Here is a 27395-nt window from a genome sequence, read left to right on the forward strand (position 1 = left end):
AAAATACTGTGCTGTTTTCACAAGTGATTAAATATATTATCAAAAATGCCTAGAAAAATTTTACTTGAATAAAGTGTGTATGTTTATCCTGTAACACTGTAAAATTTTTTTTAGGCCATTTTCACTAGACTGTCAGGTCATAATGGGATAATTGCTTTTAGAAAATGCTTAGAATTTGGGACCCACTATATGAAAATTTAACATGAAACTTCATGAATTTTAATTCTTCTAAAGTTAAAATTAGAATTAAGATTGATTTGAATAAGGAATGAATGAAACTATGAATAAAGCATTTTTACAATTGGTAGGACATTAGAAGAACATTACATGTTTTGAGATCATAGCAGTATTAAATTAAAAAAATACTGTATCATACATACATAAGCTATTGATATTGATAGTAAATATGCTCTTTTGGATAAAGTTCTTTATTGAGTAGTATTTTATTACCTTTCTCTAGAAATGAACTTTTAATTGGCAAAACTTTTACTTCTCTGCAACATTTGATAATTTAAATTATTCTCTAGTATAGAATGACTGTCCTTGATAAACCTACTTAAGTGAAATAATTTTCTTTATATTAGGATTCTATGTATGAGATGAAAGGGTTTTGTTTTTGATCTGTAGCATATTTGTATTGTATGTGTGCGTATGTATATATTGCTTTTGCTTTTCTCCAGACATATTTATATTTATCACATACTAGATTATTGTTGCCTAGCATGAAAAACAATGAATTTTTGAGATGCTTTTAAAGTGTTTCAATTTTTATAGTGTTTCTTCATTCTTGAAAATTTTAGGATCTCCGTATAACAGTAGAAAATTAAGCTAATAAAATGTTACTTTCAACTCTCCATACATTGTAATAGTTTCTTTCATGCAAATCTAAATTTGTTTTTTCCATTTTCTAGACTAAATGTGTTAAATGGGCTTGCCAACAATATGGATGATTTGAAGATAAACACCGATATTACTGGTGCTAAAGAAGAACTCCTAGATGACAACAATTTTATCTCAGAGAAAGAGAGTGGAGTTCATAAACCAAAAGATTGTCAAACATCATTTCAGAAAAACAGTACATTGACTCTGCCTGAAGAACTGTCAAAGGACAAATCTGAAAAAGCCTTAAGTGGAGGCCAGTCTACTCTATTTATACATGCTGGTGCTCCTACTGTTTCTAGTGAAAACTTTATCTTGCCTAAAGGAGCTGCTGTTAATGGACCAGTTTCACACTCCTCCTTAACTAAGACTTCCAGTATGAATAAAGGCAGTGTTTCATTAACCACTGGACAGCCTGTGGATCAGCCAACAATAGAATCCTGTTCAGCTTCGAAGGTAGCAGCTGATGTGCAGCTGTCTACACCACAGAAAGCAAGTCAACACCAAGTTTTATTTTTGTTACCAGATGTGGCACATGCTAAGAACCCAACCCATTCCATTAAAAAACTACCTACCTCTGCTTCAGTTGGTTGTGACATTCAGAATTCAGTAGGGAATAATAAAAAGTCAGATAGCACTTTAATAAATCAAGTAGAGGTGGGTGAGGATAGTGAAGATGTATTAGTAAAAGACGATTGTGTCAATACATTAACTGGAATTTCCTCAGGTACAGATGAATATAGGTCAGAAAATGATACCAACTGGGATCCTCAAAAAGAGTTCATTCACTTTCTTATGACTAATGAGGAAACAGTGGATAAAGCTCCAGTTCACTCTAAAGTAGGTCTAGAAAAAAAGAGAAAGCGAAAAATGGATGTAAGCAAGATAACTCGTTATACTGAAGATTGCTTCAATGATTCTAATTGTGTACCCAATAAATCAAAAATGCAAGAGGTAGACTTTCTGGAACAGAGTGAAGAGCTGCAAGCAATAGACTCCCAGAAATATGCATTATCGAAAGTGAAGCCAGAATCAACTGATGAAGACTTGGAATCTGTGGATACTTTTCAACATCTAATTTATAATCCAGATAAGTGTGGAGAAGATAGTTCACCTGTTCATACTAGCACTTTTCTTTCAAATTCCTTAAAAAAGAAATGTGAAGAGAGTGATTCTGAGTCACCTGCTACTTTCAGTACTGAAGAGCCATCATTCTACCCCTGTACAAAGTGCAATGTGAACTTTAGGGAGAAAAAGCATCTCCACAGGCATATGATGTATCATTTGGATGGGAATAGTCACTTTCGTCATCTTAATGTTCCAAGGCCATATGCTTGTAGAGAATGTGGACGGACATTTCGAGATCGAAATTCCCTTCTAAAACATATGATTATTCACCAAGAAAGAAGACAGAAGTTGATGGAAGAAATTCGTGAATTGAAAGAACTTCAGGATGAAGGAAGAAGTGCACGATTACAGTGTCCTCAGTGTGTGTTTGGTACCAATTGCCCTAAAACATTTGTGCAACATGCTAAAACCCATGAAAAAGATAAAAGGTACTACTGCTGTGAAGAGTGTAATTTCATGGCAGTGACAGAAAATGAATTAGAATGCCATCGAGGCATTGCCCATGGGGCAGTGGTAAAATGTCCTGTGGCTAGTTCTGATACAGGCCAGAGAAAAACACAAAAAAAAACCTTCACAAAAGACTCTGTTGTGGGATCATCCAAAAAATCAGCTACCTATGTATGTAAGATGTGTCCTTTTACTACTTCAGCCAGAAGTATTTTAAAAAAGCACGTGGAATATTTGCACTCATCATCATGTGTTGATTCATTTGGTGGTTCTCATGGACTTGATAAAAGAAAAAGTGACATCCTTGAGGAACCTGTAGATATTGATAGCACTAAACCATTAAATAAACAGTCAGCCACCTTTCCAAAGAACTCTGCTTTAAAACAAGACGTGAAGCGAGCATTTGGATCAACCTCACAATCAAGTAATTTTTCAAAATTTCATAAGCGGCCACACAGAATACAAAAAGCTCGAAAAAGTGTCACCCAGTCAGGTGTAAACATGTGCAATCAAAACAACTCTGTTCATAAGACTGTTACAATAAAAGGCAACACTGACCAAAAACCTAAATATTTCCATCAAGCAGCAAAAGAAAAATCTAATGCCAAGGCAAATAGCAACTATTTATATAGACACAAATACGAAAATTACAGGATGATCAAAAAATCTGGTGAATCCTATCCTCTGCATTTCAAAAAAGAAGAATCTAGTTCATTAAATTCTTTACATCTGTTTTCATCATCAAGTAATTCTCATAACAATAGTTATATTTCAGACCCTCATAAGCCTGATACCAAACGTCCAGAAAACTTCAAAAACCATAGGCGTGTAGCTGTAAAGAGAGTAGTTAAGGAATCTAAGAAGGAAAGTTCTGTTGAAGGAGAAGACTTGGATAGCTATCCAGATTTTTTGCATAAAATGACTGTTGTTGTTTTGCAGAAACTTAATTCTGCGGAAAAGAAAGATAGTTATGAAACAGAGGATGAGAGTTCATGGGATAATGTTGAACTAGGAGAGTACACTACACAGACCATAGAAGATGAAACCTATAGTGATATTAATCAAGAACATGTAAACATATTCCCTCTATTTAAAAGCAAGGCGGAAGGTCAAGATCCTGGAGAAAATGCTACCCTTAGTTACGATCAAAATGATGGCTTTTATTTTGAATATTATGAAGATGATGGAACTAACGACTTTTTGCATGAGATACATGATCCTCAGCATTTAGAAAATACAGACACTTCATTGTCAAAGCATAGTTCTGTTTTTCACTGGACTGATTTGTCTCTTGAGAAGAAATCGTGTCCTTATTGTCCAGCAACATTTGAAACAGGTGTCGGGTTGTCTAATCATGTCCGGGGACATCTTCACAGAGCAGGATTAAGTTATGAAGCTCGTCATGTTGTATCACCAGAACAAATAGCTACAAGTGACAAAATGCAACATTTTAAAAGAATTGGCACAGGGACACCTGTTAAGCGAGTTAGAAAAGGTAAGTTCTCATGTGGATAATTTGAGCTAATAGGTCTGTGTTCAAGTTCAGAGGATTTGAAAGTTTTGTTTGTTTTTGTTTTTTTTTTTTTTTAGAATCACATAATTTAATAGAAGTAATTCATTTTAGGGTGGTCAATTTATTTTTAAAAATCTGATGTTTACTCTTAAAAAATTTTTTTTAGCTATAGAGAAGTCTGAAACCACTTCTGAACACACTTGTCAGCTCTGTGGTGGTTGGTTTGATACTAAAATTGGATTATCAAATCATGTTAGAGGCCACCTAAAAAGACTTGGAAAGACCAAATGGGATGCTCACAAATCTCCTATCTGTGTTCTGAATGAGATGATGCAAAATGAAGAAAAGTATGAAAAAATCTTAAAGGCATTAAACAGTCGTCGTATTATTCCCAGACCATTTGTAGCTCAGAAACTTTCATCAAGTGATGACTTTCTGTCTCAAAATGTTATACCTCTTGAAGCATACCGTAATGGCCTAAAGACGGAAGCTCTGTCAGTGTCTGCGTCAGAGGAAGAAGGGCTGAATTTCTTAACTGAATATGATGAAACAAAACCAGAACTGCCCAGTGGAAAAAAGAGTCAGTCTCTTACACTGATAGAACTTCTTAAAAATAAAAGAATGGGAGAAGAAAGGAATTCTGCTGTTTCTCCTCAAAAGGTCCATAATCAGACAGCAAGAAAGAGATTTGTTCAGAAATGCATTCTTCCATTAAATGAAGACAGTCCTTTGATGTATCACCCACAAAAAATGGACTTGACTATGCACTCAGGTAAGAGGACATTTCTGACTGTCTTATCATTTATGATTTAAACAGTTCAATTATGCCTCCTTTGATGGAATATTTGTGGAAATGACTTTCTCAGGATCTTCTTAGTTAAGATGCTTTTTTTTACAGAGCACAGATTGGTTATTCTACTGCCATTTCAATGTAACTCATCAGTTGATGTTCATCAGCACTGAGTTCTCTGTGCCTCATTTCTTGGTCTGAATGTAAGGTGAGAACAAAAGCAAAAGAAAACCACAAGAAAACAAACAAAAAGCTCATCTGTAAAACTAAGTTTTGCTATGGCTGAAAGATGGTTGTGGATGGGAAGTTGATGTTCAAAAGCGTAGCATTGCTGAAAAGGCATATCTCGGTTATATTTTTGCCAGTGTTCCAAAGTGATAATGTTTTCAAGATTTAGCTATTGGTTTTCCGCTGCTTAGATATAACAAAGCAGACTCTTTAAACTGAAGGAGTTGGTGTACGGATTGGCATCTGTTGTATGTTGTGATTAACCCAAAGAAACCTCTTCCTCTCTGATTCCTCATTGTATTGTGGCATAGTTTGGTTTTGGAGAACAAGGAATGACATTTGTTTGGGGTTTTAGATTTTAAGGTAGTGGAACTGAACAGAGGATTAATTTAGTGCTTGTGCACTTACAGTTTTTTCTCTTCGAAGGAATGTATTGTATGTATTGGCAAATGATAGCCAAGCTTTATTTGGTATTGCTGTATTACGGAGTCTGGTTTATACTTTTAGATTAGAAGAATAATGTCTTTATAGATTTCTTTTGGTGGCTAAGAATGTTGAAGTTTCTCTTAGCTGGTCTCATAATTAAGAGCCCTAAATTGAATGTGTCTGAGGTAGTAGTAATTGGCCAATGGATTAGTAATAAATAAAATTACTATAAGGTAATGCTTTTTTACTTTAGGTAGACATTGGGATATCCCAGATACTTGTAAAGCAGTTTTGATTAAGAAACGATTACCTTGTATTGTAAGTGGTCTGAAAAACAATTTCTCTTATATGGGCTTCTGGTTAATTGGGCTTTTTCTTTCATACAGAGAGTCTTTCAAAGTCAGTAGCGTTCGTTATTTTTTCAGAAGGATAAAATGCAAGGAAGATGTGTTAGCTGCGTGGACCAAGGTGTGGTGTACTTCAGAGATGGAAAGCATAGTTGTGGCCTTCACAGAAATGTTGAAGAAACCATTTGAAACGTATTGGGGGAGTGAGGGTTGAACTCTGAGAAGTTGGGAGTTTCTTATTGTTTCAACATGTTTTCTTTCCTGTAATGACTAAGATGTTAGCTTGTTGATCATTTATTTAACACAGAGATTTTAGCAAAAAACTTTAAATCATTAACTTTCATTATTGATTGCGCATTCAGAGTAATGAACATAAAATGCCCTGAATAAAATGTTGTGTCTAACAGCTGTTCAGTGGTGCGTTTTACCACCTTTTCTCCCAGCCTTCATCAGAAAGCCTAATTTAGTATTGAGACTTTTACGGTTTTGTGGATAAAACACTTTAATTACCACTTTGTCAACTAGACTTTTTAATTCTTTTTATTGGTAATGTTGTAAGCTTTGAAACTTCTCAATAGAATTCTGCTGTTCAAATTACAGGATTGTATTTTAGTAGATTTAAGAAATGATCTGCGTAACACAGAAATCTGCAAGAAAGTGATAATAGGTGTTAAATCCAGAGGAGCTCAAAGGTTCAAGTCATTCCCCTTCCACCTTTCCAAAAAGCATGGGTTGGCGTAAATACTAACTACAAACTAATAACAGTTTTCTGAATTCCCCCTCTTTATTTTAAGTTACGCTAATTCAATGAACGTTTTTAAACCATCTTTGTTGTGGTACTTTTCTACACGCTTTAAGCTAAGAAAATTTCACTTTTTGAAGTGAGAACTGGATTATAGTTTTCTTTTGAATGATAGGTATGCCTGTGAAGCTTAGAACATGTGTGCATTGCAATACGACGTTTACAAGTGCTGTTAGCCTGTCCAACCACTTACGCGCTTATGCACGAAAGAAGAGTGCTGGACTTTTGACTGGTACAGGTATGTTTGAACAGATAACACAGCAAGTCCGTTTGAAACGATACACTTTTTTCTCACCAGACTGGTGCTAATTCAGATAATAGCTTTCTTTGGTAAGATGCAGTTGAGTCTGAAAACACATAAAATTTCAGCAACTTGTAAACTGTTAAATATAGTTTTAAGCAAGATTTAATTTAACTCTTACTGACTGAATTTGGGGAAAAGTAACCCAATAGAGGTGTGGAACTTTTTAGTTTACATTAATCCCCTTGATTTTTAAATATTACTATTTTAAATTTTTAAATTACTTTTGCTAGTAGATTTCAATAAGACACCTCTCTTTGGTTTAATAAAAAAAATTGTAGTTCTAGCTGAGCAGAGTGGCACATGCCTGTAGTCCCAACTGCTTAGGAGGCTGAGATAGGAGGATCATTTGAGTTCACGAGTTTGAGGCTGCAGTGCACTACTAAGATTGCACCTGTGAATAGCCCCTGAACGCCAGCCTGGGCAACAAAGCATAAAGCTTGTACTTATAGCTTTGGGAAATGCTTTATTAGAAAAGGAAATCATAGTGAAATTTCCAAACTGCAGACTTGATTAGAAAACTAAACAAACTAATAAGTTTTCATTTATAGATCAGATCTTTGAAGGGGCAAGCCTTAATAATGGTTTGTATTGACAACCGAATAGATTTTTCTTTTAATGCCCTTAATCTATATTTAGGCTTAATAGGTTCAGCTATGCACATAAGTGTTAACATGCACATTTCTGTGTTATTTTTGGTTGGTTAGCCCAACCTTGCAGATACCTCTTCATACTGCTCATCTGTGAAAATTTTATTAGCTTACTCATACATAATATGCTTCTTATACCCTGCAAAATGCTTTGCTCTTTCGTTTGTAGTCTTTTAGGCTACCTGCTTCAGCAAATCCCATTTTTCTCACATCTTAAAATATACTCTTTCCTAAATAGATCTACATAAATCCCTTTGCCTATAAATTCTCTTTTCAATCCTTTTCTTTCCCTTGTTCTTTTAGGTTACTGCCTTCTGCTTTCTTCTAGTTGTTGTTTTCCCAACTTTTTTGTTCCTCCTCATGTCCTATGACTTACATCCAGTATGTTCTTGCTGCCGAAGAACTACTGTATTTGTATTGGTGTCTTTCTTCTGCTTCTTTGCTTTATTCCTGGACTTGATATTTGAATGACCAGGAATGACTATTGACTCTTTATATTAAATGAATGGGAGTAGAGTGAGTCTTACTGAATTAGTACTCCTACTTTGAAGTTATAATTTTTGTATACCCCCACTTTCATCAGGCATGGAAAGTGATTGTAGACATTGGAGATGGAGGGCAATGAAAATAAGACTGTGGTAATGGGAAATCATCATTATTTACTACCATGCTCACTAACCTTTATTAAACACCTACTGTGTCAGGCACTTAACCTGAATTGAGTGTGAAGCCCTTTAATATTTCCTTTTTTAATTCTTTTTCATTAAACATTAATGCTGGTCATGATACCACCTTGATTTACTACCACTTGATTTACTACCCACTAACCCAGCAAGTTACTACCTTTAGATTCAAAATACTGCCTTAAGTGCCTCTTTCTCTTAGGTGCTGGTGCTGACTAGAACCAACGTTGTAGTAGTATCTTAGAAATCATAACCCTTTTTCTTAGCAGCAGGTGAATTTTCTTCACTCATTTTGTTAAAGTTTTTATCTGTAGCTCATATCTTTTTAAATTTTTTTTAATTAAGTCATAGTTGTGCACATTAATACTATCATGGGGTACAGTGTGTTTCCATATACAATTTGAATATTCTCATCCAATTGGCCAACATAGCCTTAATCAAATGCTGACCTTCAAGATTTAAAGAAAATTGGAAATTCCTAATTACTTATTTAAATTGAATGGAAAAAATATTTTTAAATATGCAGATATATTTGGAGGTCTTCATTTCATTATCTTTAGAACACTTTCTTGATAATATTTTGGAAGTAATGCACATTATTTTATAAGAACAAATGACTCATCCTTCATAATTAAAGAATGACTTTTCTAATGAGGAAAAGGGAAATAGCCAGTACCACTGGTACAGTGTATTTACATCTTTTTTTAGTAAAATGTTTTATTTTTCATCTCATCCATTTTTGTAGTAAGTATAAGGGTTAGATTACATAAATAGTTTTTTTTTCTTTTTTGCCGGTTTTCAGCTTTAGTAATATAATTGACCATAGAGGCTTGTAACAGCAGCAGCAAGTGCTAATGAACACATAACACAGTGCCAGGTGCTGGGTGGGTTGTGAGCCACTAGAAAAGTCATTCTTATCTGGTAGAAAGTGCTATGGGAGTACTTTCTGTTGTGACAGAAAGTAAAAAAAAAATAATACTGTGAAAGCTTCCCAAATAACTTATTGTTTCATGAGTGCCTCTGCAGGGTCTTTTAAAAATATTATAATATTGCATGTTCAAGACATTGCATTATTTAATAGTGATTCATTTAGCCTCAAAGAATATAAGTAGAAATTTTTGATCTTACTAAGATTAAACTCTGAAGGAGTAAACCAGCTTCTCCGTAAATCAGATACCTTGATAATTCTTCCAGAATGGGCAGTGTAGGGGGATATAAGAGAAGTGAGACATACCATCATCATCAGAGAATTTATGAAATGATTATTGGCAACCATATATAAAGAGAACAGTGCAAGATAGTATATAATTAAATTCTCCATATATTAGAGAACAGTGCAAGATAGTATATAATTAAATGGCGTATTGACTGTAAGTGCAGAAGGAGTTCAGGTTGTTTCTTTTAGTTTGGGCCTCTTTTTGAGGAGAGCTGAGAATTAAGTGGGGCTCCTTTTTTCCTGCTGCCTTTACTACTAGTCTTACTGTTAGCTATAGCCTGTAAAAGAAAGAAAAAGAATAAAATAAAATAGGTCATGCTGGTATGTTTCTTATTATTTTTTAAATGAGAGAGAAAAATAAAACTAGTAGTCACAGAAAATTTTATTCATTCAACAGAAGTTTGAGTTCTTATACCAGGACTATGTTCAACTCTGAGCCAATAAAGACCCTGCACTCCAGCTGCATAAACATAATCAGAACCCAGTTGAATAAGTACAAGAATACTATTACAGAAAGCTTTATAAGGTTTCATCAAGACCTCGAACTTAAAGAATGAGTAGTTTTAGAAAGAGGAGATGGGCTCGGCGCCTATAGCTCAACCGGCTAAGGCGCCAGCCACGTACACCTAAGGTGGCGGGTTCGAGTCCCCAGCCCGGACCCGCCAAACAACAATGACGGCTGCAACCAAAAAATAGCCGGGCGTTGTGGCGGGCGCCTGTGGTCCCAGCTACTTGGGAGGCGGAGGCAGGAGACTCGCTTGAGCCCAGGAGATGGAGGTTGCTGTGAGCTGTAATGCCACGGCACTCTGCCCAGGGGGACAGCTTGAGGCTCTGTCTCAAAAAAAAAAAAAAAAAAAAAAAAGGGGAGATGAAGTTTAAAATTCTAAGTAGAGAGAAGAACATACGGACACAAAGGGATGAAATTTGGAGTTGAAAATTTGATTATAGATGTTTGAGAAGAAGGTAAGGCCAGCAAAGTGCGATGCTTTTTAACTTTGGTAAAAAATATTTTAGGAAGTCATAGGACTTTTTCAAAATAAGGGAATGGCATGATCGAACTTGTATTCTACAGAGCTGTTCATGAGACGATGAAAGATGTGTTTCTGTGTTTTCTTAGCTATAACTTATCTCTGTAGTACAATTCTTCATTAAGAACACACATATACAAAATAAAGTGCTCAAAATGCAAAAAAATGCAAAAATACAATTTTTGCAAAAATGCATTTTGCAAAATGCAAAAAAAAAGAAAAAAAAAGACATACATATATATTTATCTGCTCAGTAATGTATCATTTATAAAAGATAAAGGTAATAAATTATCTGAGTTAAGTAAATTATACATGTCCACCTTGATTTTTCCTAACCATTTTAATGGTAATCTCTTAAAAATGTTCTTATTTCAGCCTTGTTAAACAGTAAGCTGAAAATGATTTGATCATCTGAATAACAATAACTAGGCAATTTGCCTACTATATTAAAAGATTATTGGCTGATTATTTTTTCACCTACTATGACTTGTGCCGTGTCTAAGTATGCAGAAATAAATTGGGTGTATGGTAACATTATGTACATATACATATGTATGTGTATATATACATAACTGCACTTATATACATAACTAATACAAGACAAACTGGGGTGTGTCATTGGAGAGGTATGTGTGAAATACTTTGGAAGTTCAGAGGAAGAGGAGCTAGACTAAGACCCCAAGAGGCCTTTAAAATTAGCGTTTGAATGGATCCTGAAGGTTAGGGCTAACTGAAATGGAAAGGGGAATCAGAAGAGGTGGCTCATGCCAGTAATCCTAGCACTGTGGGAGTTGGAGATGAGTTGATTGAGCTCAGGAATTCAAGACTAGCCTGAGCAAGTGCGAGACCTAGGCTCTAAAAAAAATAGCTGGGCATTGTGACAACACCTATAGTCCCAGCTACTGGGAAGGGTGAGGCAAGAGGATAGCTTAAGCCCAAGAATTGAGGTGGTTGTGAGCTATGACGCCATAGCACTCTTAACGAGAGCAACAAAGTGAGACCGTAAATCTCAAAAAAAAAAAAAAGATGTGGGGAAGGAGCATACTTGAAGGAGGGAATAACGTGACAATATGGCAAGTTTATTGAAAATGCTAGCTAGCTCTTTGAGGATTTTCTGTACTTTTTCCAAAAAATCTATATTAGTTTATAATCCTACCAACAATGTGTGTTTCCTTTTCTTATCCATTGCAGCAAATGTAGCTTTGGGACTTTATGATGTGAGCAATTCTTACTGAGGTTAGGTGATACTTCATGGATGTTTTGATTTTCATTTCTTTGATGACTAGAGAAAACGAGCATGTTTTTCATGTGTTTGTTGGCCATTCGTCTTCTTGGGAGTAGGTTGTGTTCATATCTCTTGTGCAGTGACTAATTGGATCGTTTGCTCTTTTCTTGTTGATTTGCTTGAATTCTTTGTAGTTTCTGGTTATTAGCCTTTTGTCAATTTGTGACATGCAGATATCTTTTCCCATTCTGAAAGTTGCCTATTTGCTTTGTTTATTATGTCCATAGCTGTGCAGAAGCTTTTAAGCTTAATTAGGTCCCAGTTACTTATTTCTATTGTTGCTGCTATTGCCAATGGGTTCTTTTTCATAAAATCTTTTCCTAGCCTAATATCATTAAGATTTTATCCCCCATATTTTCTTCTGGAGATTTTATAGTTTTATGTCTTAGATTTAAATCTTTCTTTCTTTCCTTTTTTTTTTTTTTTGAGGGAGAGTCTCACTCTGTTGCCCTGGGTGGAGTGCTATGGCCTCAGGCTAGCTCACAGCAACCTCAAACTCCTGGGTTCAAGCAATCCTCCTTCCTCAGCCTCCCAAGTAGCTGGGACTCCAGACAGCAGTCACCATGCCTGGCTAGTTTTTCTATTTGTAGTAGACATGAGGTCTCATTCTTGCTCAGTCTGGTCTCAAACTCCTGAGCCCAAGCAATCCACTTGCCTCAGCCTCTTAGAGTGGTAGGATTACAGGCATGAGCCACCATGGCCTGCTTAGATTTAAATCTTTTATCCAGTATTAGTTAATTTTTGTAAGTAGTGAGAAGTGAGGGTTCAGTTTCAGCCTTTTTTACATGGGCTAACCAGTTCTCCCATCATCATTTATTAAATATGGATTCTTTTCCTCAGTGTATGCTTTTGTGTAGTTTATCAAAGATCACATGACAATATGAGGCTTGTTTCATCTCTAGGTTTTCTGTTCTGTTCTGTAGATTGATGTCTCTATTTTTATGCCAATACCATACTGTTTTGATCGTATAGTCTTGTCAGATAACCTTAAGTCTAATAATGTGATCCCTTCAGATTTGTTTTATTTCTTACAATTGCATTGACTATTTTGGATATTTTTCTGGTTCCATATGAAAGGAGGCAGCTATTTTTTTTAAGTTCTTCCAAGTATGATGTTGGTGTTGTGGGGTGTTGGTGTTGTTGGGGATTGCATTAAATCGATAGATCACTTTGGGCAGTATAGACATTTTAACAATGTCGATTCTTCCTAGGTATGAGCATGGTATCTTCTTCTCTTTGTTAACGGCCACTGCTATTTTTCTCAGGGTCAAACCTTCACATCCTTTGTTAGGTGTATTGCAAGGTATTTCATTTTCTTTGAAGCTACTGCAAAGGGTATTGTGCCTTTATTTTGGTTCTCTGCTTGGTTGTCATTGGCATATATGGAGGCTACTGATTTGTGGACATTGATTTTATAACCCAAGACGTTACCATATTTCTTGATCATTTGGTTGAGTCCCTGGAGTTTTCAAAGTATAAAATTATATCATCAGCAAAGAATGAAAGTTTGACTTCCTCTTGTTCCATTTGGATACCTTTAATATCCTTTTCTTGCCTGATTGCCTTGACTAGGACTTTTAGCACTTTCCAGTTTTATTCCATTCAGTATGATATTGGCTATGGGTTTGTCATAGATGGCATTTGCCAGTTTGGAAAGAAGTATGGAGAATCCTCAAAGAGCAAATAGTAGACCTTCCATTTGCACTTGAATGTTTATAGCAGTTCAGTTCATAGTCACAAAGATGGATTAATAAACTATGGTACACACATTCACATTCATACACACACCATGGAATTATTCATCCATGAAGAATGATAGAGATTTTACACCTTTTGTACCTACTAGAATGTTCCCCTTAGTAGAATATCTCAAGAATGGAAAAGCAAGCACCCTGTGTACTCAATACTAATTTGAAACTAGTAGACAAACACCAGTAGTCCCACACAAGAGAAAAGCACAATTAAATTAAAGCTGGGGGTGGGGGAAAGGGATGAAGGGGTTTCAGTAAGCTCCTACCCAGTGGGTACAACGTGGTGGTACATGGTACACCTTCTGAGTGAGAGACTCAACTACAACTTAGATGCTAGCTAAAACAATGTAACTCAATTGTATGTACCCTTATATTAATCTGAAATTTAAAAAAAAGACAATACTAAAATACTAGGAAGTGAGAGATAAATGAATTGAGTTGAATTGGTGAAGTGAATCGGATACAGGATATAGAATGCTGGTCTGAGATGTTGGAAGTTTTTTAGTGAGAACTATTAAATTTCTTAAAACTGCTTTTACAATAAAAGCAGTTACTTGGTGTAAAGAGGTGGTGAAATTGTAGGTAAGGTCAATTACTTGGTGAAGAGGTGGTGACATTGTAGGTAAGGTCATTTTAAGACTCTTGTATCTGATCAATGACAGTAAGAATGTAAAGGAGGGATAATCGATATATAGATAATATTGTGGAAGTAAAGTAAAGAGGATTTGGCAGACTACTTAGAGCTAGAGGAAACAGAGATGGCTCAAGGTTTTAAATTGTATTACTGGGAAGGTGGTCTCCATAGTACCATCTGCTACCATACTGTCTGGTAGAGGGCAGACTTCATTACTTCTCTGCCATTTATCTAGCAACACATCATCACCCAGTCATTCACTATAACAAAGCAAATAACCAGACTTAACTGAGTCTTGTTTTTAGGAGAATAGAGCCTAAGAGTTTTATACCAGTGCATGAAATACTTAAATTTTAATGATGCCTGTTTTTGCTGGTCATTATTGCTAAATTTAGTTCTGCTCAGTTGATTATCTTTTTTGGCCAACATCTTGTTTTTCATAAAAAGTCTTATCTAATTCCCTGCATTCCTGTGGGTTTGTTACTTACTAATTCTCTGGGTTTTGCTTTTATATTAAGTTTGGGCTTTTTAAATATAAGTGTTTGTGTTTGCGATGCTTTCTATTCTGTTAAATAATAAGAGTCAGGAAAGTATAGTTTATTCTAGCTCGAAGCTTAAAGATGGCCACCCCAGAGCATAGATTCACTTTGCTTGGAATATACACTTCACTTAGCAGCATTACAAGTGGATTCTTAAGGAAAAAAGAAGAGGCAGTTTCTAAGTTGTTTACCAATAATTTATATCAAAATAACAAGCTATCCTTTGGCTGAACATTGTTCTTTTTATCACATATTCCAGAACTGGAAGATAGGCAGTTAGGAGCAAAATGCCTTTCAATAGTTGCTCCAGAGCAAAGGAGTGGGGAGGAGGAAGGGACTGAAGTCCCATACTCATGTCCTTCTGGGCTAAATAAATTTTACATACTTTATATAGCTCACACTGTTCCCAGCGTTTTTTTTTTTTTTTTTTTCCTCAGTTCTAACATGAATTTCTTGAATGGTATTTTAAATCTGGATTAAGATACATTTAAAATTATAATAAGGCATGTTGCTGACCAAAACTAAATTTTAGGTAATCTGTTTTAATTGACTTTGTGGAAATAATAAAGTAATTTACAGATTTTTCTTTTCTGGAGGTTAGGATGAAAGGATGAATTGTTGGAGATTAGTAGTTCTTCACTTATCCAAGGAAGTAGAAAAGTAGAATCCACTGTTTCTTTAATGTGTCTAGGATTTGAGGAGCAAGGTTGGTTTTTGTTTGTTGTTGAAAATATATTTTTAATTGTCGCCTTAGCTGGGAGTAGGCTGAAACAGAAAACACCTGCTCGTGTTTGCTGTGGTTTGGATTTTGGCTGGAATGTGTAAGCGCTGGAAAATTATAAAAACTCGTATCCCATCCATTGGGACCGTGGATTTACTACTTTTACAATTACTATTATATTATCATGTATCCTATCTGATGTGAGATGAATATGATTATATTGAAGATAATTTAAAGGAAATGTTAAAGTAAGGTGGTTTCCTTACTGACTAGTTTTATGATGAAGAACAATTTAATTATTCAATTATTCCTACGTCTAAAATGATACTTTAGAAATACTGATACTTTATAGAGGGCAGAGAGTGTGATGATACTTAGGTAATTCGAAATAAAAGTGATTTAAAGCAGAGCTGTTTTATGTACTTTAATGTTATTCTAATTTTATGTGTCTTAATCTTAGAAAAGTAGTTGATGTGGACAGTAAGTGCCCTATTTGCTGAATAAAATAATAGCATTCAAGTCTAACCTACTTTGAAAATTCTACATGTTTTTTTCTTACCGTTAACACAAACAAGTAGTACATTTGCTATTCTGTTAATTTTTAACTAGCCACTTATAGCTGGGGTATTGCTAGATCTTTTAGCTTTCAACAAGCTGTGAAAATGAGTCTATCTCTAATTTTTCTGTGAAAGTGTGATGAAATTATCATTTGTCTAGTTTTTCCCTTTACATCTTGAGAATACTTGCTCAAAATATTCTTTTGCTGATCATCCCCCTATACTTTGAAACAGCATATGTTTCTACAAAGTGTGTTTTTCTTTTCCCAAATAGACTCAAGTTTCAGTAAAGGACTACTTTGATTTCCTTTAACTCTTTTTTTCTCTGAACTAAGCTTGTAAGGCTGTTGCTACCCTTAATATAAGCCACTTTGTGGGCAAACTCAAACTATGTGTCTCTTCTAGACTAATACTTGTTAAACCACAAACCTAATCCTTAAAGCAAAGGAAATCTGTTTCCAGATATTTTGCATTTCATCCTTTCCTTTTCCAGGCAAAGTGTTAAAACATGCAAGATCTAGTTAACTTCACCACTGATTGCCATGTGATTCTGAGTTAATTGGTTTTTAGCCACTGGAAATGGAAACAAAAAATTGATGGAAGCTATTTAGAGTACTGAAAAATATCCAGTTTTATTTATTTATTTATTTTTTTGAGACAGAGCCTCAAGCTGTCCCCCTGGGTAGAGTGCTGTGGTTTCACAGCTCACAGCAACCTCCAACTCCGGGGCTCAAGCGAGTCTCCTGCCTCAGCCTCCCAAGTAGCTGGGACCACAGGCACCTGCCACAAAGCCAGGCCATTTTTTGGTTGCAGCCATCGTTGTTTGGCGGGTCCGGGCTGGATTCGAACCCACCACCTTAGGTGTATGTGGCTGGTGCCTTAGTCACTTGAGCCACAGGCGCCGAGCCAAAATATCCAGTTTTAGAGTGAAAATGCCAAGGGAAAATAATGGTGAAAATAAATACTTCTGAGGTTACTGATTGTATATCTTTATGCTTAATTCTTGTTTGAAAAATCCTTTTTTTAAATTACAGTAAGCCACTTAAATTATTCATTTTAGGACTGATTGATTTGATTATGGTGGTGTAGCTAGGAGCAAAAAACTGATGTTGGTTGGAGTATGGGAAGTCTTTTCCAATTTTAATACTCTGTAGAGAAGTAACACTTTTTTTTTTTTGGTCTTAATAGCTACTTTTCTTTGTGGGCCAAGAGATTAAGGGGTGGAATTGAATGTAGCCTTTCTCATTTAGGCATTCGGGACCCAGGACTGTCTGTGGAATTTGCAGACTACAGTGCATAAAGAATATGTGGTGCTTTTTGTTCAAAAATTAAGAATTTGAAGACTCTGATAGCATTAAACTGAGTCCGGAGCCTTTACTGCACAGACCATACACTCATGAAGCTGCTTTTGTAGCTTTGTGCAAAAAGGAAAGTATGAGCTAAGGAAATAAAGAGTTTGGCTTCTCAACACATGGCTTCCCATAGCCCCCATCTCTAATACAAGCTAACATGTTTTTCTTTAAAAAAAAAAAAAGAAAAAGAAGCAGCAGCCCTGATTCTTTCTCTCAGTTGTGGCTGAAGGAAAGAAAGTTCCGTCTGCACAGTCTTTTATATGCTGGGTCTGATGAACCTTTGGAGAATTAGTGACAGCAGTTAGAATTCCATTTATAAATCGTACAAGTTTATATCCTTTGGGACATGTGCATCCTCTTCCCACCTCACCACTGTCACTACCACTCCCATCACCAGCTTTTTAATGGTCGTGTAATGATGCTTTGCCTGTTTGTGTCATTTTTATCCCTTCTGTCTCCCTAAATGAGCTCATAGCTGCTATTGCCTCCGCAATTTTCACAGGCAGGCTAGACGGGAGAAGAAGTTTTCTTCCCTCTAGTATAGCTATACCATGCCTCTTATTTTGGGTACATATTACCCGGCTGTCACGTTAGGTTTTGGTTTACCCCAGAGATGCTAACAACCAATTAGAAATGAAACAGATGAAAGAGAGGGTTTTTTTTTTTTTTTTTTTTTAATTTTTTGGAGATAGAGCCTCAAGCTGTCATGCTGGGTAGAGAGCTGTGGTGTCACAGCTCACAGCAACCTTCAACTCCTGGTTTTAAGCAATTCTCTTGCTTCAACCTTCCAAGTAGCTGGGACTGCAGGCACCCACCATAACACCCAGCTATTTTTAAGTTGTAGTTGTCATTGTTGTTTGGCAGGCCCAGGCTGGATTCGAACCCATCAACTCTGGTGTATGTGGCTGGCACCTTAGCTGCTTGAGCTATAGATGTCGAGCTGAAAGAGAGCTTTTAAATAACTGAGCAAGAGGAGAGTGATTGCAGATATTTTAGTGGTGAATGTTAATTGAGTTTTGGTGTGCTTCTTTATCACAGTAGCTTCAGGTGTTTTTATGAAATCTTCATTCTCTGAGGTCATTGGTATAGTGAAGGATAAAGAAAATGAAATTCATTGTAGCAGTTATTATACATAATGGGCAGAAAGGTGGAAAGGGCAAAAGATTTTATTAAGTAATGTCAGAGCCAAAAATAAATTTTTTCTTGTATGTATAAAACCAAATGGTGGCCCAGAAAACAGACTTGAATTTATATATGTTATATTATGTATTGGTTTGCTTTTTACTGATCTGGTTTAGTGCTTTGGATGTCTTGTCATTATTATGTTGTATTCATCATACAGCAGTCTGGTGTTTTTTTTGAGGACTTATAAGTCCGTTGACCAAAACAGCTGTTTTACTGAAAGGTATATTCTACAATTTTCTGCACATAGCCTTCAGCTCAATTTGTTCTCTTTACAAGTAAAGCATGCTCAGTAACAATTCAGATCCTTTATAAATTAGGTAATGTCAAAGATTTTGACAGTCCTCTGGTTGAAATTGATCACTTATCCAATTTCTGCCTCCCTGAATAGGAATATTAAGAATGTTTGAGTGACTGGGTTTCTTTCTGAAGACATAATTATACTCAAGGAGAAGAAAATTCTAAAAATAATCTATTTTAATATATTTCAAGTATAGAAATAATCTTACATTTTAACAACTATGGAAAAGGAAAAAGGGTATGTGGGTTTGGGGGGTTTGGGATTTTTGTGTTTTGGGGGGGTGGGGGGGTTGGTCACTAATAAGTACAAATAAAATCCTGACACAAAAAAGCCTTTATGTAACCCATTAACTATTTGGCCTATTCTCTACATAAACAACTTTGTTAAACCTTTGGGCTATTTATCAAAAATATTGGTGAGCTGCATTTTCTATCACTGTGCGTGTATTAGTGGTGTTATATATTTAATATTCTAGTGACTCCTGGTGTTGCCTTTAAACAGAATGAACTCTGTTAAAAGAGAATATTGGTATAATAGAAATGTTTGTACCTCATGTTTTTCATTTAGTGGAACATTTTGTATGAATCATTTTTATGTAGAAAATGCTATATAAATGTTCCCTCTGTGCATATTAATATGTTAAATACTAAATTTTTAACAGATTTTTCAAAACGTGTGGGCAGTATTATCATGGATAAGATTGGATGTTGGCATTGGAAAAAACTATTTCTGTAAAATGTGTTCATGTTTTACCTGCTTAAAAAAAAATACCATTTTAGGGGATAAGAAATTTAGAATTGATGATGAAGATATTAACGTTCACAATTACCAGATAGCTCAGATTTTTAATATCTTAACCTTACGGTTTGCAAGGATTGCCAGTGCGTGAGGATCTCTGTGTACTGGATGGAGTTTATCAGTCACATGCTGGCAAGAGTTGTCCTACTTTCCAAATACTACTTATGACTCTGGCATTCTCGTTTAAAATTCAAATGAGATCATTCATAAAACAGAGTAAACTTCGGTGTCTTTAGAGTCCATGAAACATTAAAAGTCAGAAAATATTCTTTTTCCTCCTATATTAAAGACAAAGTCAAAAATATTTCTGTACTTCAGAGTAAATATGTCTAGTTCCATTTTCAAAGTATCACAGCATCTAAATATAACTTAAATGCTTTGTAACTGATAAAACATTCTTTTGTCCCCCCCCCCCCCCGCCATCCTCCGGCCTTCTCCCTTAATTTACCTTATACCCTAACATTAACATTTTGTGGACAATTTTTTAAGGATTGTTATAATGTATTCTATTTGTATCCTACACTAATTTATTTGCATTTTAAAAGGAGTTTGAGAATAGTGTGGCAATTTTGACAACCAGAAAGCTCATCAAAGAAATCTCATGATATACCAAATGCTTTGCTCTGTTTGGTGTAACAAAGATTGTGTCCTTATAGATAAAGGAGTAGGTGATATCTAGTAGCACTTCTCCTTTGAGTTCCCTGAACTCTGCTTGCAGTATATGAATTAGTTAAAATCTAGTTAAATATACCAAAGCAACTAGGAAAACGAAGGTACTGGTTATAAAGTACAAAGTACTTCATTCATTGTACTGGTTGTGAAGGACCTAGTTTCTATACAAATGCTGGGCTGGTCAGTGATTTATATCTATGATAATGAATAATATGTAACTACATAGCAATGGGTTTAAACAAGTGGTACAGAGGTGTTGTATAGGAATGTTACCTATATTAAATAGTGATAGAACAGATTTTTATTAATATGCGCATCATCTAAATGTCAGTGGTTAAATACAAGATTCTGCTTTATTTTTTATTCCAGAAGTATTTGTTGCCAGTATGTGTCAGGCTCTTGACTGAGATAACTAATGAGAACTTTATAAGATTTTTCTATTCCAGATTTTGACTGTTCAGCTTTGAATTACACCTTCCTTAAAACTTGACTTCCAGTAGTTCTTTACTTATTAAACTCTTCTTCTAAGGATGAACAGAAAAAGTCTGTGGGTCCTAGATTTTACTTTTGAATAGGCAGGTGACAGGAGGTTGAAACCAGTGGCTTGAATGAGATTTAGTCTTCTCATGATTTTGAATTTTCTATGTGACATTTCTGTTAGCATTGGTACTTGACTACTATAAGGAACTATATTTATTGGTTTTTTAATAGTGGCATCTATTCTTTTGGAATCTGGACTTGGGACAGCTCATTTCACAGAATCATTGAATAGCCAGTTCCTATTCTCTCTTACTTAGAATTTTTCCAAGGAATTTCACGTGGCAAGATAATAGAAGAAATGCCATTTGGGTAACTCTTCTGATGCATTTGTGTCTCTCCACCCTTGGATCCCTAGAAATAAACTCTTACCTTCTCTTCCTGCTAATTGACCGGCAGCACCCTGGATTGTTGTCATCCTTTTGTCCAAAGGAATGATGTAGCTGTATTGCGAGACCTGTAAAATGTTATGTCCTATCTACTTCTGCCTATAAAAAATATCTCCCCCCCACTGTTAAATCAGATTGTTTTAGAGTAAATGATTGAAGGAAGAAAAGTCAAGTAATGGAAAAATTTTAAGAACAATTTGCACTAAAACTTTGGTCTACTTAAATGTAAAAATCTTTTTTTCCCTTTTTAGTCACATTTTTTGTTTTTTTGGAAAGTTTTTATTATACCTTTATTGTTTACTAGATTATTCAAATTTTCTTTACATTATTGTCAGTTATAATAGTTTCCAGGAAGTTTCCTACTTTTTGAAGTTATGCAATTTGTTGGAGACAATTTTTTTTTAATTTTCTCTACACATGTATATGTGTTTATTTGGTTTCCACTTTTTGCCTTCACAAAATTAAAGAGGTTTAAAATTTAATAACAATAACAATGTTTAAGATAAGGACTAGAAACAAAAACCATGTAAAGAATGAATGAAGATAAATACAGTTGGAAAAGAAATCAGATGATTGCTGCAACAAAATATTGAGCAATAATAATAATAAATGACAATGATATGGTGGGGGGTGTGGAAAGGGGAGAGCAGACAGAGAGAAGGAGGGAGGGTTGAGGGAAAGGAAAAAAAAATAGTGACTAATTCTCCCATAAATTGGATTTAATTTTGACCAAAGTACATTATTTGAACAATAATTTTTAATTCAACTCATTAATATGTTGTTTAGAATATTGCATCCTTATTTATAAGTGAAGTATGTTTGTAATTTCCCTTTATGATATATTTTTTCCAACTTTAATACCAGGTATATGCAGATGAAGTAGAATGATTTTGAAGTATTTCTTTTTTTATTGTCTATAAGATTTGGCATGATTTGTTTTTTGAAATTATCTTCCATTTCTATTTATAAAAATAAATATTTATTTTTTGAGACTTTGGGGGGAAAAAAGGTATTAACTGATGACTCCATACTGAACCTCAGAGTCAAAGCATTCTATGATAGACATACTTTTATCTGACAATGTGAATGTTACTTTCTTTCATTGTTATTGTTAATCACATTTTTTAAAATAAGCTATTGCAGAAAATGTAAAATAAAAAATGTAAAAAGTAATTAACATTTAACATCAGATCCAGTTGTAAACTTACGTGAGATAATATGGATTTATATTTATTTTCTAGTAAAATAAAAATTATATGATTACATCATTGTACATACCATACAAATTAAGTTCAAAAATGAAAGTTGGGCTTATTTTGCCTTTTTAAATGTAGGACCAACATACAACTTTAACATCTGTTTATTATTACAGAAATCAAAGTGAATCACTATGAAAAGTGATTTTTCATTTAGTTATGTTGTTACATTCCCTTACTAAGTTTTCAAAGCATGTAAAACCTACTTAATGGAGTAGTAATCAAATGCAACTTAGTAAGATTTAACCAAAAGTTAAAATTATATATGATAATATGAGTACAGAGTATCATTATTGTAATAATTGACCAAGATAGTAGTTTCAGGTTATTTAGTTACATTTTCTCGGTTCTAATTTGATATGATAAAGCATAATTTGAAAAAAGGCAGAGTGTATGCAGATAATACTACTGTTATTAGAAAATTAGCTGCAAGTTAGTGCATGCTTCAGGGAAATGAATGTAAACTTTTCTAACTTGATTTAGGTGGTCTGACCTCTCTAGAAATATGTATATGAGTATATTTTGAAATAGATTCGGGATCTTAAGTCTTTCTCTTCCCTTTTTTAGCCTTAGATTGTAAGCAAAAGAAATCAAGGTCAAGATCTGGAAGTAAGAAGAAAATGCTGACATTACCTCATGGTGCTGACGAGGTTTACATTCTCCGATGCAGGTATCTGACTATATTGCCAAATCTGATCAGTTTCTTCAGATTTTGCTTTGAGATGTATTAGGCATTTTATTTGAGATTTTAAATTTGTGTCAAGAGGGTGCATTCTCAACAAAGTTATAAATGAACTTTTGGAGACAGGCTTAAAATCTTACTTAGCCCGTTAATATACTACACGTCAACAACTAATGAATCAAGTTGTTTACATTAACCAAGAACCTCTATGATACTATAATTTATAAAAGTGGCTTTTTAATTGTTTTTTATTTATTTGGTTTGTTTGGCTTAATTTGTTTGGGTACAACTATTATTATTATTTTTTTACTGTCTTAATTAAGTTCCTGCTTGTGGGAGCACATTTTCTCTCCTCTCGTACTCATGCCTCTTTCCATACTGAAACAACACACATGATCATATTTAGGCACAGTGGGGAAGGATATTCCCTACAGATGGCACATTTTGGAGTAATAGTTGTTTTGAATGAATTAAAATGTGTAGGTACTACTATTCAGTTAATTTTAACCTACTTTAATTTGTTTTAATTTAACCCATAGTTAATTTGATCCTACTTCTACAAAGATTACTGGGGTTTATAATAGCTGTTAATAAACATATGAATTGAAAGTATTGATACTAGAGTAAATCATTTTGACTTTATCTAGAAACTATTTTTTAAATGCTATCTCTAAAATATGGTAGAGTTTGTTCCTTATGTGTATGGATTTTATGTGAATTGGTATTTTAAAAGGCGAATTGGTCATGTTAAGAGAACTGTTATCAACTCTTTCTGTAGGTTTTGTGGCCTAGTTTTTAGAGGACCATTGTCTGTTCAGGAAGACTGGATTAAGCACTTACAACGACACATTGTAAACGCTAATCTTCCACGGACTGGAGCTGGCATGGTGGAAGTCACATCACTACTTAAAAAGCCTGCCTCTATTACAGAAACTTCATTTTCTCTACTAATGGCAGAAGCAGCTTCATAGAACCAGGAAATCTTTTAAATAGCAAATTTGAATTGGATGTAAATTTGAAATTCTTTCTTTCTTTTTTAAAGCCACATTAAATTATCCATTTATAAATACTGAAGCAGGAAAATGGTGAAAAGTGAATTACAGTGACATCAGAACAAATTGAATACTTAAAACAGTAAGTAGTCTACTATATTTTATATAGGGTGGAAGGTGTGTATTTAAGGTTTACTAAATTTTGTTGGTTAACTGTGTTCGCTCAATAAACGATCAGTACATGTAAGCAGCCATTTATAAACTGTTGCACATGAATACTTAGAGACAGACATGGTTATTTAAAGGCAGACTTATTGTAAAGTTATGTTTTCTTCAGTGTTAACCACAATCAAGGCTCTGTTTATTCCCCACAAGACTTGCATAGAAAAATAAGATATTATATTTTGTTTGTATGTATTTAGTGTTTTGTATAATACCAGGAACTGCTAACTAAATTTACTCAATTTAGGGCATTAAATATCATGTACTTCATAGTTTCAGACTGTTCACTCAAATAGGGCAGAGTACTATTCTATCTAGATGTGTAAGTGTTTTTTTTAATCACATGGAACGGTTTTTTTTATACTAAAAAGTGGAGGGAGATTTGTTTAAACAAGTATTTCTAAAAGAAATATGTACATAGTCCTGGAAATTATTTGTGGTAAGGAAATATTCTTTACTCCAGTTGCATTTCTCAGACAATAAAGTGGTGCATCCATGCTACCTCCTACTTTGTCAACAAAGATACTATTTACCCTTTACATTTTTGTATCATAATAGATGAAAAAATCTAATGTTCTTTATTGCAAGACATTCTTTTGTTAACAGATTTGTTTCTTTTTAATGTTTTACCTAAAATTTGACATGCTTACAGGACAGGTTTGCCTCTTACTTTATTTAACATTGTAGAAATGTAATTAATAAACAATGCTCACTACACAATTTAGAATAGGCGTTCTCATTTATATTATCTTCCAAATTTTATCAGTTAGCAAAACTTAATACACCAATTAAAATATTTCTACATATTATGAGAATGTTTACAATTTAAATTTTAGAACTTGTTTTGGATGTGATTATATGTACGGAAATCGTGTAACACTATGCTCATGCTAAGAACCAACATAACGGAATTACTGAAATAAATGTGCTGTGAGGAATGGAAAATATGGTGCAGGTGTCTTGGTCATGATAAATTGTGATTTTGTTTTAAACTTTTTCCACAAAACAAATTATTTCTTTTAATCTGAAATCAGATTCCTTTATAAGTAACAGTTTTTGTATGCAAGCACCATTTCATTTTATTTCATGTAGTATGGCTAATAGTAGAATTGAACCAAGGATATGCATTGATTCTTTGCTTTGTCTGTAAATAAAGTTAAAAACAGTTAAGATAAGGAGTATTTTAGTAGAGTATATACATACCTCACTGCCAGTGAAATTGCTTTCCTATGGTATATCTCCTTACCAGAAAAATCTCTAAATAAAAAAAGACTTAAAGAAAATTATAGTGTGTATAATGTGAAACATTTCTTAATTTTATCATTGGTGGAAATAGTCTACTAAGGTTGTGTTTCATTTGATTTATAATTGTTTATACACTTTAATCAGGTTACTTTGGTCATGGGATGTAATTTTTCTAGAAACACCTCATTGGTCAGCATATCATGTATAAGAAACATCAATTCCCCCCACCTCCATTTTATGTTAAATGAAACCTCCAAATTCAGAAACTATCTTACAGGCAAAATTAAAAGGTTGGACTTAGGGATAATGAATCATTCCCAGCCGTCAGTCTCCTGATCCCTGAGATATGCAATATGGGAAAAGTTCTTCTGAGTTATTTTCAGATAACTCAAAAGGCCTGATAGAAACTTGTCTATAATAACAAGACTAAAACATTAAATTTCTCTCCTTTTAACTGAAAATATCCTAAGTTTGTGTATACTGGTTATTTCTTCAATGAGCAAGTTTCATTGATATATGTCTTTGAATAGGCAGACGCGGTACATAGCAAATTAAAATCAGAAGTGGAAAAAGGAGAAGAAAAGGAGAAAAAAAAAAACAACCCATAACAAGATTCCTGGTGGGAAGAATAGCATTCACTAGAGCCCCTTTCAGCTCTCATTCTAACAGGTCTGTGATTTTGTCTTAACAGGCCAGTTATCAACATGTATGAATACAAGCAGAAGAGTGACTTTGACCATAAGTTTCAGGGTTAAACCTGTATCATATTTTTTGTATCTTGAACTATATTTAAGACAGTCATTTCTGCTTCTAGGTGTATTAAAAATTCAGTCATCAAAATAGAATATTTCAAATTAGAAACAGCAAACTGGAGGGACTCCTGAAAAGAAAAGTAAAGTAAACAAAGAATTTTTTTCATATTGAAGGTATTTGGGTTATAGAATTCTTTAGGAAGCAAAGTTCAACTTTAATATTAAAATTTAATAATGTATTTTCATTTGTCTCCCACTAGGAGATTATAAATATGGTCTCAAGTTATGTGATAGGTTTTCATGTAAGAATTTGGCCTTATTTATTACTAATAGTCACTAATTTTCTTTTAATCCTTTTATCATTGCCTGAAATCTGTGAGTTTTTTTTATATTAGGACTTTTAAAAAATCTAGTCACAAAAAAACATTAACTTCTCCGTAAGTAGTATTTTCCACTCTGTTTCTTTGAAATGTATTAGAACTGTGGCATAGCTATATCTCTACTTTAGACTTCTGACTTATTTAATTATGGGCTGGGGAGATAACTTCTCAAACACTGTACACTTACAAGAACATATTAATCCAGAGAATAGCTCTTTTTTTTTCCTTTTTTCCTAAGAAAATGTAATATATTCCCATTTTAAAATATTAGAAAACCAAATAGGTGAAAAATGGGGGAAATGACCTGTGGTGTCATCACTCAAAGATACCTACTTTTTATAGCTTGAAACATTTCTTTCTCTAGTCTTCAATTTGAAGATAACTATTGACTTGGCGGCCATAGCTTAGTGGTTAGGGTACCTCTAACCAGGTTAACCTGGTGGGTTTGAGCTCAGCCTGGGCCTGCTAAACAGCTGCAACAAAAAAATAGCCAGGTGGGGTGGCGCCTGTGGCTCAAAGGAGTAGAACACCGGCCCCATATGCCAGAGGTGGTGGGTTCAAACCCAGCCCTGGCCAAAAAAAAACAAAACAAACAAACAAACAAAAAAAATGAGTGTTGTGGCAGGTATCTGTAGTCCCAGCTACTTGGGTGGCTGAGGCAAAAGCCAGCAGTTCTCATGCTGTGGGTCATGACCCCTTTGTAACAATGA

General features: G+C 34.4%; 1 protein-coding gene across 7 annotated transcripts in view; it reads left to right on the forward strand.

Annotated features, from left to right (window-relative positions):
* The window catches only part of ZNF644 (zinc finger protein 644), a 108968-nt gene extending 82439 nt beyond the window's left edge, over positions 1-26529 (forward strand). For 2 of the 7 annotated variants that reach the window (XM_023509798.1, XM_023509799.1), the window contains 4 exons: positions 912-3949; positions 4134-4739; positions 22980-23082; positions 23873-25083. In XM_023509798.1, coding sequence (XP_023365566.1) covers positions 912-3949; positions 4134-4739; positions 22980-23082; positions 23873-24065 — 3940 coding nt within the window. In that variant the 3' untranslated portion in view covers positions 24066-25083. Of the gene's footprint in view, positions 1-911; positions 3950-4133; positions 4740-6675; positions 6799-22979; positions 23083-23872; positions 25595-26083 lie in introns of those variants that run through there. The other 5 variants (XM_012801757.1, XM_023509800.1, XR_002771865.1 and 2 more) reach the window with 4 other exon arrangements.
* Positions 26530-27395: the final 866 nt, after the last annotated feature.

Source organism: Otolemur garnettii, unplaced genomic scaffold (genome assembly GCF_000181295.1).
Source record: "Otolemur garnettii isolate 467f Iridium unplaced genomic scaffold, OtoGar3 scaffold00010, whole genome shotgun sequence".
NCBI lineage: Eukaryota > Metazoa > Chordata > Mammalia > Primates > Galagidae > Otolemur > Otolemur garnettii.